The sequence below is a fragment of the Zalophus californianus genome, chromosome 2, assembly GCF_009762305.2.
Source record: "Zalophus californianus isolate mZalCal1 chromosome 2, mZalCal1.pri.v2, whole genome shotgun sequence".
NCBI lineage: Eukaryota > Metazoa > Chordata > Mammalia > Carnivora > Otariidae > Zalophus > Zalophus californianus.
The window spans coordinates 176917932-176931660 of NC_045596.1; the positions used below are offsets into that span (position 1 = coordinate 176917932).

A 13729-nucleotide genomic window follows, 5' to 3' on the forward strand; every position below is an offset into this window, starting at 1 on the left:
GGATAAATGGGCTACCCCACATCAAAAGCCCTGGCATTGCGTGCCCCCCAGCCCCAACCCCCACAGCGAAGCCGGCAAGAAGCCTGCTCAAAGCCTTTCCCAGGGGAGCTGAGGACGTCTGTCTCAGTCGGTCTGGCACAAAATAGAGCCTCAGTAAATATTTACCAAATGAATGAATGGTTGCCTGCTCTAGTCCTTCTTTTGTTTAGTCACACTCTCGTTCTAAGCTCCTACAATGAAACCCAGGCCCCTGAATTCTGCCCGTTCCATTCCGGCGTGGACGTAGGGTCAGTGGGACGAGAAGGGCTGTAAAGAATGAGTAAGGGAAGCCAGCGGATCCGACACAAGAGGGAAGAGAAAGAAATCCTTAGAGGCGGAGGGCCAACAAAGAGCCAGAAGCAGGCGCACCCCAGCGGGACAACGCCGAAGCTCCGCTGCGTAACCGGCGCCGGGCTCCCCGCGCGCGTCCCGCCAAGCGCAGGGCACGGTCCGGGCACGCACCCGCCCCGGGCGCCCTCAGCCCCGCAGCCGGCGCTCGCCAGCGGCTCCCGCCCCCGGGGCGGTGCCGGGAACACGCGGCGCCTCCGCCGGTCACGTGGGGGCTGCTCAGCCGGGCGGCGCTGCCGCTTCCCGATCGCGCCCTCCCAGTGCCGGGGACGCGGCGCTCGCGCTCCCGCCCGAGCCCGGGGAAGCGGAGACAAGGAGGCGCCGCCGCCGCCGCCGCCCGCCCCCCACCCCCACTCCTCCCGGCTGCGCCCCCGGCCCTGCGCCCGCAACATGCCGGCGGCCGAGCCGCGCGCCGCCCTCCTCCAGGGGCTCACGGAGGCGACGACGCTGCCGGCCGCTCGGCCGCGGCGGCGGGGGTAGCAGGGCCGGAGTGGGCACCGAGGCGCCGCCGCGAGGCGGGCAGAGCGGGAGGAGGAGCAGCAGGCATCCTCCGCGGCGCGGCGGGCGGCGGCCCTGCTGCCCCGGCGCGCCCATGGCCCGGGAGCAAGGAGAATGCGAGCTGCACTGCCCGCCGGCTGCCGCCGCCGCCGCCTCCCCCCGCGCCGCGCTCTCGGCGCCCCCCGGAGCTGCTCGCGTCGCCGCCGCCCCCCAGCTGCGGGCGCCCGGCCGCTGGCTGCGCTAGGAGCCTCGGCCGCCGGTCGCCGAGGGCTGGTGGGAAGGCAGGAGCGAGAGGGCCCGGGAGACTGGCGCCCGCGCGGGCGCAGCGCGGCATGTAGCTGCGGGCGCCCGCGTGTGGGTGTCGGCCCGGGGCCCCGCCATGGCTGGGAAGGACAGTGGGCACCTGAAGACGGTGAGGCTGTGGCGGGACGCCGCCCTGCGCGCCAGGAAGCTGCGGAGCAACCTGCGCCAGCTCACGCTCAGCGCTGCCGGGGGCTGCCCGGGGGCGGGCGCCGAGCAGCTCGACTGCCCCGACGCCCCCCAGCTCGTGCTGCCGGCCAACATCGGCGACATTGAGGTGCTGAACCTGGGGAACAACGGCCTGGAGGAGGTGCCCGACGGGCTGGGCTCGGCGCTGGGCAGCCTGCGCGTCCTGGTCCTGCGCAGGAACCGCTTCGCCCGGCTGCCCCCGGCCGTGGCCGAGTTGGGCCACCACCTCACCGAGCTGGACGTGAGCCACAACCGGCTGACCGCCCTGGGCGCGGAGGTGGTGAGTGCCCTGCGGGAGCTGCGCAAGCTCAACCTCAGCCACAACCAGCTGCCCGCCCTGCCCGCCCAGCTGGGTGCCCTGGCCCACCTGGAGGAGCTGGATGTCAGCTTTAACCGGCTGGCACACCTGCCCGACTCCCTCTCCTGCCTCTTCCGCCTGCGCACGCTCGACGTGGACCACAACCGGCTCACTGCTTTCCCCCGGCAGCTGCTGCAGCTGGCGGCCCTGGAGGAGTTGGACGTGTCCGGCAACCGGCTGCGGGGCCTGCCTGAGGATATCAGTGCCCTGCGCGCCCTCAAGATCCTCTGGCTGAGTGGCGCCGAGCTTGGCACCCTGCCCAGTGGCTTCTGCGAGCTGGCCAGCCTCGAGAGCCTCATGCTAGACAACAACGGGCTGCAGGCGCTGCCCGCCCAGTTCAGCCGCCTGCAGCGACTGAAAATGCTCAACCTCTCCTCCAACCTGTTCGAGGAGTTCCCTGCCGCGCTGCTGCCCCTGGCTGGTCTGGAGGAGCTCTACCTTAGTCGCAACCAGCTCACATCGGTGCCATCCCTTATCTCGGGCCTGGGCCGGCTGCTCACCCTCTGGCTGGATAACAACCGGATCCGCTATCTGCCCGACTCCATCGTGGAGCTGACCGGCCTGGAGGAGCTGGTGCTGCAAGGGAACCAGATCGCCGTGCTGCCCGACAACTTTGGCCAGCTCTCCAGGGTGGGCCTGTGGAAGATCAAGGACAATCCGCTGATCCAGCCCCCCTACGAGGTCTGCATGAAGGGGATCCCCTACATTGCCGCCTACCAGAAGGAGTTGGCCCATTCCCAGCCCGCGGTGCAGCCCCGCCTCAAGCTGCTCCTGATGGGCCACAAGGCTGCGGGGAAGACCTTGCTCCGTCACTGCCTCACTGAGGAGAGAGTGGAGGGACACCAAGGAGGAGGGGACAAGGAAGAGAGCTACCCCCCTTCCGCTCCTCCTGTGAGCAAAGGCATCGAGGTGACCAGCTGGACGGCTGATGCTTCCCGGGGACTGCGGTTCATCGTGTATGATTTAGCTGGTGATGAGAGTTACGAGGTGATCCAGCCCTTCTTCCTCTCCCCAGGAGCCCTCTACATGCTGGTGGTGAACCTGGCCACCTATGAGCCACCCCGCTTTCCCACCACCGTGGGCTCCTTCTTGCATCGGGTGGGGGCTCGCGTGCCGCATGCCGTGGTGTGCATCGTGGGCACGCACGCAGACCTGTGTGGGGAGCGGGAGCTGGAGGAGAAGTGCCTGGACATTCACCGCCAGATTGCCCTGCAGGAGAAGCATGATGCAGAGGGGCTGAGCCGGTTGGCCCAGGTGGTGGACGAGGCACTGGCCCGGGACTTTGAGCTGCGCTCCGCCAGCCCCCATGCAGCCTACTGTGGGGTTTCAGACAAGAACCTTCGGCGGCGCAAGGCCCATTTTCAGTACCTGCTCAACCACCGGCTGCAGATCCTCTCCCCGGTGTTGCCTGTTAGCTGTAGGGACCCTCGGCAGTTACAGCGGCTTCGGGACAAACTGCTCTCAGTAGCAGAGCACAGGGAGATCTTCCCCAATTTACACAGAGTACTGCCTCGGTCCTGGCAGGTGCTGGAGGAACTGCACTTCCAGCCGCCTCAGGCACAGCGACTGTGGCTCAGCTGGTGGGACTCGGCCCGTCTGGGCCTGCAGGCGGGTCTGACCGAGGACCGGCTGCAGAGTGCCCTTTCTTACCTGCATGAAAGCGGCAAGCTGCTCTACTTTGAGGACAGCCCCGCCCTCAAGGAGCACGTCTTCCACAACCTCACCCGCCTCATCGACATCCTCAATGTCTTTTTCCAGAGGGATCCTTCCTTGCTGCTGCACAAGTTGCTCCTGGGGACCAGCGGTGAGGGCGAGGGCGAGGGTGAAAGCGCCCCAGCGATGACGACGCCCACCCCGGGCCAGGAACTGCTCCGGGCCACCCAGCTCCATCATTACGTGGAGGGCTTTCTGCTTCACGGGCTCTTGCCAGCCCATGTCATTCGGTTGCTGCTGAAGCCTCACGTCCAGGCCCCGCAGGACTTGCAGCTGTTGCTGGAGCTGCTGGAGAAGATGGGACTCTGTTACTGCCTCAATAAACCGAAGGGCAAGCCCTTGAATGGGTCCACGGCTTGGTACAAATTCCCGTGCTATGTGCAGAACGAGGTGCCCCATGCAGAGGCCTGGATTAATGGGACCAACCTGGCCGGGCAGTCTTTTGTGGCTGAGCAGTTGCAGATTGAATATAGTTTCCCCTTTACCTTTCCACCTGGTCTGTTTGCACGCTACAGTGTCCAGATCAACAGCCACGTGGTGCACAGGTCGGATGGGAAACTTCAGATCTTTGCATATCGAGGGAAGGTTCCCGTGGTGGTCAGTTACAGACCTGCCAAGGGCGTCCTGCAGCCAGACACTCTGTCCATTGCCAGCCACGCATCCTTACCAAATATATGGACGGCATGGCAAGCCATAACCCCCTTAGTAGAGGAACTGAATGTCCTACTTCAGGAATGGCCTGGACTGCACTACACCGTGCACATTCTCTGTTCTAAGTGCCTTAAGAGAGGGTCGCCCAATCCACACGCTTTCCCAGGTAAGTGGGGAGAGGGATGTGGCTCTTCTGTGGCAATGGTTTATGATGCATTTTTTGAAGATACTTGTTTTTCATTTATTTGATTATTTGCTTAACCTCACAGGTTCCCCAGGAAAGTTTTCCAGGGTAAATACAAGGCAGGTGGGGGGATAAGCAAAAGAGACAGTAAATACATGAGCAAAATGAAATGGTCCCCAGTATCATAGTCTCCTAATAAAAAGACCTAGACTTCAAACGTGGTTTCCAGTCCCACTTTTGGATTTTGGATCTCCTTTCCCTTTTCCAGCTGAGCCTACCTTTCATGGAAGGAATTTCAGCCGGTTGAACAGAAGATGGGTCGCATCTGACATGAGCCTCGCGCTGAGCACTGGGTTATTGGCGCATCTTAGACACATCTCCGAGGGGTGCTCTCAGCTTGGGATGTCATTGTCACCATCTTTTGTTTGAATTCAGTGTAATCATAATGTAAACATTATTGCTCAATTTTCTTAGGAAATTCTAGAGAAGAATGTTTTGTAATCAGGGTGAATGATGGATTAGTAAGGACAAAAATTTCAATCTGAAATGCATGACTAAGTGCTGGGATCACAGTTACCCAGCACACTGGAAGGCAGGGAGGAATGGTTTACTGAAATCTCTCAGGGGAGTTTCCTGGGTATTTCCTGCTAATTTCATGCTTTATAGAGGTCTAAAGGTTTGCTTTTTGCTAAGTGTTAGAGAGTGGAGCTTTTTGGTAATATTTTGTAGGAGATAGAAGGGACAAAAAGCTGACAAGAGTTTTGTGTGTGTGTTTTCCTTTTTCTCTTTTGGGGAATGTTTTGCAACAGACTTTTTTCTTTTTCACTTTTTTAAACCATTATAGTTGAGTGGGTGAATTCCAGGACTAGTAGTCTGGCATTTTCTGAGCTAGGTTAATTGATATCCTAAGTCTTTAGTTGGGAATATGTCCATTTCTCACCCTGGAGCATTCTTTAAAGAACTCTGATTTTGGGGGTGCAGGCATGGTTAACAATATTCCAAGTGACCTGAGGACAAGGCCCAGTGATAGCATCATGGCCAGTTTTTCCCCTCGGTCCCCACCCCCAGGGTGCATTGAGCGGTGCTGAAATGAAAGACTGCAGGCCACTCTGATCTTTGTCCTAGTCTGAATGCAGCTCATAATAGTATCAGGAAGCAACTGGACACCAGTATTTCCACGGGTAACATCTTCCTGTTGCCCTAGATCTAGACTGAGTTTAATTCTCCAGCTTGAAAAAAGCCGCCATATTCAGTTACCAGTCAATTGAGCTGTCCATTGTGAGTGATTATCTGGTGTGTTGTCATTGTCTGTGACTTGGTAGACTCTAGTTTGTTTTATATTTGCCTTTGTACCTTATTCATGAAAGCAAATACTTCTTTATTATGTTACTAGATTGAATAAAGTGGTTAAGAGTTACATAGTCACAGAGTCACTTAGTGAAGGAGCTACCTACAGCTGATTCATAATCTAAAGATGGAGCATTAATACATCTGTTATTATCGACAAAGGGAAAGACCCAGATTATTGGACAAGTAGAGATCTGTGTAGGGGAATTCCAAAAACTTTGAGGAGTAAACCACAAGGCCGGAATTTTTTTTTCTAACCTCAGCTCTTTACTTTTTATTTTTAACAGTCGTGAATTCCACCAACAAGCATGTGCCATGCTATAGACACTGAGAGCCCATTCTCTTGCTATTGTTTTGCCTGTTTGTCTTTCAAAGGAGGCACACCTGGTTTGCAATCTAGGCTGTAAGGAAAAGATGATTTTCTCAGTGTAAAAAACAGATAAATGGTTGAAAATTGTCAAATTATCATATATATCGAGTAGGAATGAGTCATTAGTTGTTTTTGTAACAGAGATTGTGCATTTTTGTCTTATTTATGGTCAGAGAACTAATTTATCTTTTTTGCTTCATTTAGGATTATATTTCTTTGAAAAGTAGCAAAGGGCACAGAGTAGTGGAAAAAAGATGATTGAGGTACATTCGTGACATTAAGAAGACAGGGAAGTAACTGGATGGTGACAGATGTTAACTAAATTTAGCATCACAATCATTTTGCAGTGTACACAGATATTGAATCCTTATGTTATTTATCTGAAACTGATATATGTTAATACATCTCAGTAAAAAAAATAAGTAACAGAAAATGGGAAAAAACACATTTTCCTCTTTCAGATGTTTCTGTAACAGCCATCATTTGATAATATTTATCACAATTCTGAAAGATTTGGAAGAACTAAAATAGTAAATAACTAGAAGGCAGTGTAGGAACAGAATTACAATGTTGAATGTTCCGTTAGTTAGGGCATACATTTAAAAATATGTTTGAGTCCCTAGGTGATTATTTTTTTAATATTTTTTTATTTGACAGAGAGAGAGAGAGAGAGAGAGAGAGAGCACAAGCAAGGGGAACAGCAGAGGGAGAGGGAGAAGCAGGCCCTGTGCTGAGCAGGGAGCCCGATGTGGGGCTCGATCCCAGGACCCTGGGACCATGACCTGAGCCAAAGGCAGGCACTTAACCGACTGAGCCACCCAGGTGCCCCTGAGTCCCTAGGTTATTAAAATGTATTTTCAGCCAGCAGAAGCCTTTGAATCTTTTGGTAGCCTTTTTAAGAGGTCATTTTGTATTTTAGAGACATTGAAACAATTCGTTACTTAGTTTTACATTCAATTAAAGTATCAAGTTCCCGGGACACCTGGGTGGCTCAGTCCGGTAAGGTTAAGCGTCTGCCTTCGGCTCAGGTCATGATCCCAGAATCCTGGGATCGAGTCCCACATCGGGCTCCTTACTTGGCGGAGAGCCTGCTTCGCCCTTTACCTGCTCTGCCTGCCGCTCCCCCTGCTTGTGCTCTCTCTCTCTGACAAAAAAATAAATAAAATCTTAAAAAAAAAGTAAAGCATCAAGTTCCCTCGCAAACTATTTTTTTATTTTATTTTATTTTTTTTAAAGATTTTATTTATTTGAGAGAATGAGAGAGAGAGAGAGAGCACATGAGAGAGGGGAGGGTCAGAGGGAGAAGCAGACTCCCTGCCAAGCAGGGAGCCCGATGCGGGACTCGATCCCGGGACTCCAGGATCATGACCTGAGCCGAAGGCAGTCGCTTAACCAACTGAGCCACCCAGGCGCCCCGCAAACTATTTTTTTTAAAGATTTTATTTGTTTGAGGGAGAGAGTGCGCACCAGTGGGGGAGGGGCAGAGGGAGAGGCAGATTCCCTGCTGAGCAGGGATCTGATGTGGGGCTTGATCCCAGGATCCTGAGATTATGACCTGAGCTGAAGGCAGATGCTTAGCTCACTGAGCCACCCAGGTGCCCCCAAATTGGTACTTTTTAATAAAAATGACTTGAGCAAAAAGCTGTCAGAGAAATTTGAGACCCATTAAAATAAAGTTTACTGGGGGGAAAATATTCATTTATTTTTTTCAGTGGTGAAAAAGTGGGTTTTTAATTTTTTCAACTTTAGGACATTAAAATAAGAATAATTATCAAATTACTATGTCCCTTGATTTTATACAGAAGAAATGTAAAGTTGCATTACTATCTTTAAAGATGTTTTGTGGGGTAGGGGGGGTGAGGAGCCTGATTGGTCCTGTTCAATGTAAAAAGGACACTGCGTTTTCTGGCCTGAGTTGCACTCATGCAGTTGGCCTAGAGAGATATAATGCTGGATTTCTCTTTTTTGATTTTGGTTTCCCAAAGGAGTGTGACCACTTGGTTTTAACAGTTCTAGTGAGGGTGCCTGGGTGGCTCAGTCGGTTAAGCATCTGCCTTCGGCTCACGTCATGATCCCAGGACCCTGGGATCGAGAGCCCCACCTTGGGCTACCTGCTCAGCGGGGAGTCTGCTTCTTTCTCTCCCTCTGTCCCTCCCCCCTGCTCCTGTTCTCTCTCTCTCAGTTAAATAAATAAAAATCTTAAAAAAAAATTCTAGTTAAAAAAGATCCCCTCATGTTGTTAGATTATCTATTTATCAGATTTAAGCCGAAAAGGTTGTGTGACAAAGAGATGCTTTTGGAAACTCAGAAGAGGTTAGACAGAGCCTGAGTGTCAGGTGTGTGTTTGCCTGCTTTCTCCAGGTACTGACCTCCTGCCAGTTTCTGCCAGCCAGGCAGCATCCTCCTTATTTGGGATGTTCTTGTCCTAGAGTAACTTTCTTCTGGTGGAATATTTATTTATGCTTTTGTTCTTTTCTACCAATAGGGCATCTAGACCAGAGGAGCTGAACACTCCTGAGGTTGGATAATGTTGTGGCATATTGAGTCAGATGCGGAAGCTTGGATATAGGTCCGAGCAAGACGCCAGTCCTTCAATAATTACATTCAAGGGATGGAATGAGGGAGGTGTGTTTTTAAATTGAAAGAGTGGGTCTTAGTGAGTTGAACTTGGCTTGCATGTGATTTTTCATTAAATATCCTACTCTCCAAATCATTAAAGGTGGTTTTTTTAGGAATAATTAGGAAGCAACCCAAAGCAGTAGACAGAGAATTAGCATATGGTCGCCGTTATATTTGGTCTCTTTCGTTCACTCGGTGACTCGATGCCTTTCTCTGTCTCCTGAGTGCCTTTTGCCCTTGTTCCATTTCTTGTACAGTGTGTACCTCTGAGGCATTCAGCATATTCTGCCTCGCTCTGTTGGTGTTTCTGGATGTCATACTATCTCTTTGGTTAGGTTGTTCACTCGCTTCGTCTGAGCAGGAGACCCGCCTGAGGCTTTGTGGCTTTTGTAAGAGCTCAGATGTTGGCTGAATGATTGTTTGGTTTTTTGTGAGAAATACCTATTTTTTCCTTTGTTATTCACATACTCTGTCACATTCCCAGGTGGCCCGACAGTGATCATCTTGCTTTGTCCTGTGTCCCAGCTTCCCTCCTCCACGCCGCAAATGTCCCTCTGGTGTTTCCATGGTGTTTGTATTACTGGTCTTTCCCTTGAATGGGCCCTTCATTTTGACCACTGAAGCAAAGGAGAATTCTTGCCTTATTATGGCTCAGTTTTAGAGTTACTGGAATTTGAGCATGACCTAGTTGTTTGGATTGAATTAGTCATTGTTTTTAATTTCACAAAGGTTATTAAATATCTTTTTTAGTTTAGCTTTATTAACATTGATGCCTCTTGGCTTTTATTTTGTGAACAGCCCTCTTTGAACTCTCGCGGGCTTTGTTTCATATAAAAATCAAAACCTTAATCATGCAGTGGGAGAAAGAAATACCATGCATAATAGAATTCAAAGACTTGAAAGGCCTTTGGAGTATTTAAATTATTTTAAGTATTAGGTGCCTCTTCTTTAAACTCTAGAATCTCAAGCCCATCTCTGTACAAGTAGTTTAGCATTATCCTCAGAGAAAGTATTTCTTATTTGTTAGCAGATGTTTTATGTCATGCTCTGCTGCCTGCTCATCTACTCCCCAGTAAACCTCACTTGTTTCTGTTCTTAATCATTTACTTCATTTTACCACCTAAAATGTTGTTTGAGGGATTAAGTGAGAAGATGTGTTGAGGAAAAGTTGTTTTCTGCGTCTCTGAAGAAGAGAGGGGGGTGGGGCTTCTGCTCTATAATACAGGAGAGGGGGTGCAGGCTGGTATTGTTGTGAACATTTCTGGTTGCTTTCTCCCTTCACCCATTAACTTGCTTCTCTCCATGGGAGCCTGTTTTGATTAAGGACCTGGTCATCCAACCATTAGGGTGCTTTTCACAAAAAAAAAAAAAAAAAAAGCCGGGGTAGGTGCTGACCTCCTCTCTTGCCCTCCCTTGGCTCCTGCATCTTTACACTCCTGTGCCCTGGGGTGGAGAGTTGCTTTGTGGTTCTAGACCCCGGGTAGGGTCTGCTGGTGGCTGGCCCAGCCGGCTTTCCGCTGTCCCTGGTTCAGCCCCTCGGATGGCAAAACCAGTGGCTGGGTGGCTGTCAGGCTGACATTCCTCTGGGGGCTGGCTACCTTCGCTTTAGTAGCTTGGGAGGACGAGGCCCCATTTTGGCCTGCATTCCCCAGTTCTGCTCTAGCATTAAAGAAGCTCTGATCCCTGATTGGCTTCTCAGGTCTGCACAGCCCGTAGAACCCAGAGTGATTGGCAGGCATGCCAGACAGCCCCAGAACACGTATGATGACATTTTCCGCAGACTCTTTCCCATGTAAGGTATGGCCATATGACTCTGTGGTTACATCCTTTCCTCCGAGTTCCGATGTTCCCTGTGATGGCCCAGCACTCCTGGACAGTGCCCGGCGCAGGGCTGAGAAGATTGAAGTGGGGGCGGGGGGGGTTCCGTAGAGATTGGTTATTTTTAAAGAACTCAAGAAATTCTAGTGTTTCTTAATTGATTCCTTGGCAAAGTGCTTTGTTTGGGTTGTTTATGATGTTCTTTACCTTCAAGCGTAAACGTATATGATTTCCCCGTGTGATTTTTCTGGTGCCTTTATTCCCACTTCCTATATACAGACATCTTGGAGCTCGGACAGAAATGGCGGAAGGGTGGGCAAAGGAGGGGCTCCCTGGGAAGTCGAGATGAATGAAGTGCAGGAGCTGGGTTCAGAAAGCCCTCCCCACCCCATCTCACATTTGCTCTCCTCGAGTCGGTCAGTGAGCTCTGCCACCGCCCCCTGGGCCCCCCCTACTGTTCCATAGCCTGCTCCTTCTAACTCATCCCCAACCCTCCCTTGACTTTGTCCCCTAGACGGGCAGAGTGTAGGTGGGGAGAGTGCAGGTGTGGTGGTGGGGGTCCAGGGAAGAGGTTTTCCATGGTTTGTACCAGCTGTTCGCCTTCTTCCGCGTGCTGTTGCTTCCTGGAAGCTCTGCACGGAGTTGGGGTTGCAGGTTGGAGTTCCCGGGAGCCTGGAAGAGTCGCGGGCTGTCCCGAATGCAGACGTGTTCCCGTGTGCGCGCTGGGCAATGGATGGATGACAGCTCGCAAGCACCAGGGCCAGCAGGCCTGACTTATTTGTAGAGAGGGAGGAGGAACGCTTCGTAGTTATTTTTATTTTTGGCACTGGAAGCTTGAAAACATTTTCTCCCTTTTCCTTTCTCAACATAATCTCTTAGCTGACAATTCTGGTGCTTGGTTTCTTAAAGAGTAAATTAGTGAAAAACTGGCAGCAGACCTTTTTTCCTCTTTAGCCTTGTAATTTGCAGAAGGCAAAGAACACGAACGGAGAAGGAAAGTGGGGGGGGGGGGCAACGAGCAGGCCGGAGGTTGTGGGGCACTGCGGGGCACTGGCCGTGGCTTCCAGAGGGCATTGGGAGCCCGGAGGCTGTTTCACTCCCTTCAGGAAGGAACTTCTTGCTCTAGACAGCAGCCCCGGGCACCCGGGCTGTTCCGCCTCTTTCCGTAACTCTTGCAGCTCTGTGCACAAGGGCACTTGGGAGAAGCACAAGGGGGAGAAAGCTGGGGTTGTTCAGACTGCTCTTCGGAGGTTCCTGTTTCGTGTGGGTCTTTCTGTCTTGTGACAGAGTGGAGTGGCTTCGTGCCCCTTCTTTCTCCTCCTCTACCGCCGCCTCCTTTTTTTTTCCTTAATCAAAATCCACATAACATGAAATTAATCTTTTTATCATCTATTTATTTATTATTATTTTTAAAAATATTTTTTTTATTTATTTATTTGCCAGAGAGAGAGAGGTAGACCCAGCATAAGCAGGGGAACAGCAGAGGGAGAGGGAGAAGCAGACTCCCCGCTGAGCAGGGAGCCCGACGTGGGACTAGATCCCAGGACCCTGGGATCATGACCTGAGCTGAAGGCAGATGCTTAACTGACTGAGCCACCCAGCGCCCCTAAGTAAACAATTCCATGGAATTTAGTGCATTCACATTGTCGTGGCCCTCACACCTTAAGTCAAGTGCTTCTGGAGGCAAGGAGCAGGGGAGGCTGGTGGCTTCCTTTCTGGGGCAAATGGACTGGAAAATTCTCTCACCAGGCTCTTTGTAGCAACTTTCCTTTTGAGGCGAGACTTGAGAAGAGTAGGGCTTTTTTTTTACGCTGGGCCTTGAGATGCCTTGTTGATGAACATCTTTTATTTTTTTATTTATTTTAAAGATTTTATTTATTTATTAACAGAGGCACACCGAGAGAGGGAACAGAAGCAGGGGGAGTGGGAGAGGGAGAAGCAGGCTTCCTGCTGAGCAGGGAGCCCAGTGCGGGGCTCGATCCCAGGACCCTGAGATCATGACCCGAGCCGAAGGCAGACGCCTAATGACTGAGCCACCCAGTCACCCCGATGAACATTTTTTAATATGGCTGCAGAGAGAATCCTTTTACTTGGTGTTGATGAGAGGATAGAAAGTAGCTCATGGGCCTCTGGTCTTTTCTGTGGCATTTGTGATTTAATGGAGGGCTGACAGTAAAGAATACATAGAAGAGAAGCACATATAAGTATTGTGTAATCACTTGTCGTCTTCTGTGCAGTGCTGTTTTTTTTTTTTTCTTAAGATTTTATTTGTTTGAGAGAGAGCATGAGTGGGGGGGGGAGGGCCGAGGGCGAGGGGGAAGCCGACTCGCTGCTGAGCAGGAAGCCTGATGCGGGGCTCTATCCCAGATCCTGGGAACATGACTGAGCTGAAGGCAGGTGCTTAACCAACTGAGCCACCCAGGCGCGCCCCACAATGCTGTTTTTCTACAGAAATTTTGGGTAGAGCTCTGAAATGATTGGCAAGACCATAGGCAGGAGAGTCAAGGGGATGGACTTGCATTGAAGCAAAATTAGGTTATTACCAGATTAGACAGACAAGTGTACCATAAGTTTATTAGCCGGATTCTGTCATTAATCACTTGAATGCCTGCTGTATACAGAAGTCTGTACTGAACTAGGAGTTGGAGGAGAATAAAATAAAATAAACATATGGCCTAGGGAGCTGAGTTGGGATTTTGGTTGATTTAATTTTTGATTCTTGTATATATGGAATTTGACTACATACGGAGAAATTCATTTGCAGGTTTGACTAATTACTGAAAAAGAAAACCTGGCTTTTGATTTTTCCTGGAAAAAAAAAATGTGATTGTACTGAGAAAAGTCAGCTACCGCTTTGAATTTGCTTGACATAGAGAAGTAGGTGGAAAGTGATGCCCAAGCCATTCTCTTCTGTTGATTTTCAGTTTGGATCATTTGCAAGAAATCTCAGGCAGATCTTGGAGAGAGATCTTGAAGAAAATGCATTGTAGGTGAGGCTTTCTAAACACTTTGAAAACAAATCTGCTTTTCTGAGTGCGTTCTGTTCAGGAGCCTTCACATTTCTCAGAACCATTTATGGATTTGCTTCCTTTTGAGAGGGATTGAAGTGATCAGTCATTTCTGACACCAAAGATTTTTATGAACACTGCCTCCAAAGACGGTACAAATTAAATAGGATACTGTTATAATAAAAATATATGGCGGCTACTTACAGGTGTCTTTGTTGAAGGCAGCTTTGTGGAGGTGGCTTTCTGTTCTCAGCATGTTAAATGTTGAGAGAATTAAAGAGTTAATT

The 13729-nt window shown here is 50.8% G+C and overlaps 1 protein-coding gene across 3 annotated transcripts in view; it reads left to right on the plus strand.

Annotated features, from left to right (window-relative positions):
* Positions 1-1117: 1117 nt before the first annotated feature.
* The window catches only part of MFHAS1 (malignant fibrous histiocytoma amplified sequence 1), a 99872-nt gene continuing 87260 nt past the window's right edge, over positions 1118-13729 (plus strand). For 2 of the 3 annotated variants that reach the window (XR_003520771.2, XM_027598829.2), the window contains exon 1: positions 1118-4262. Coding sequence is in view for 2 of the 3 variants with exons in the window: in XM_027598829.2 (XP_027454630.2) it covers positions 1265-4262 (2998 nt within the window). In the remaining variant the exon portion in view is untranslated. The remainder of the gene's footprint in view (positions 4263-13729) is intronic. The other variant, XM_027598828.2, reaches the window with a different exon arrangement.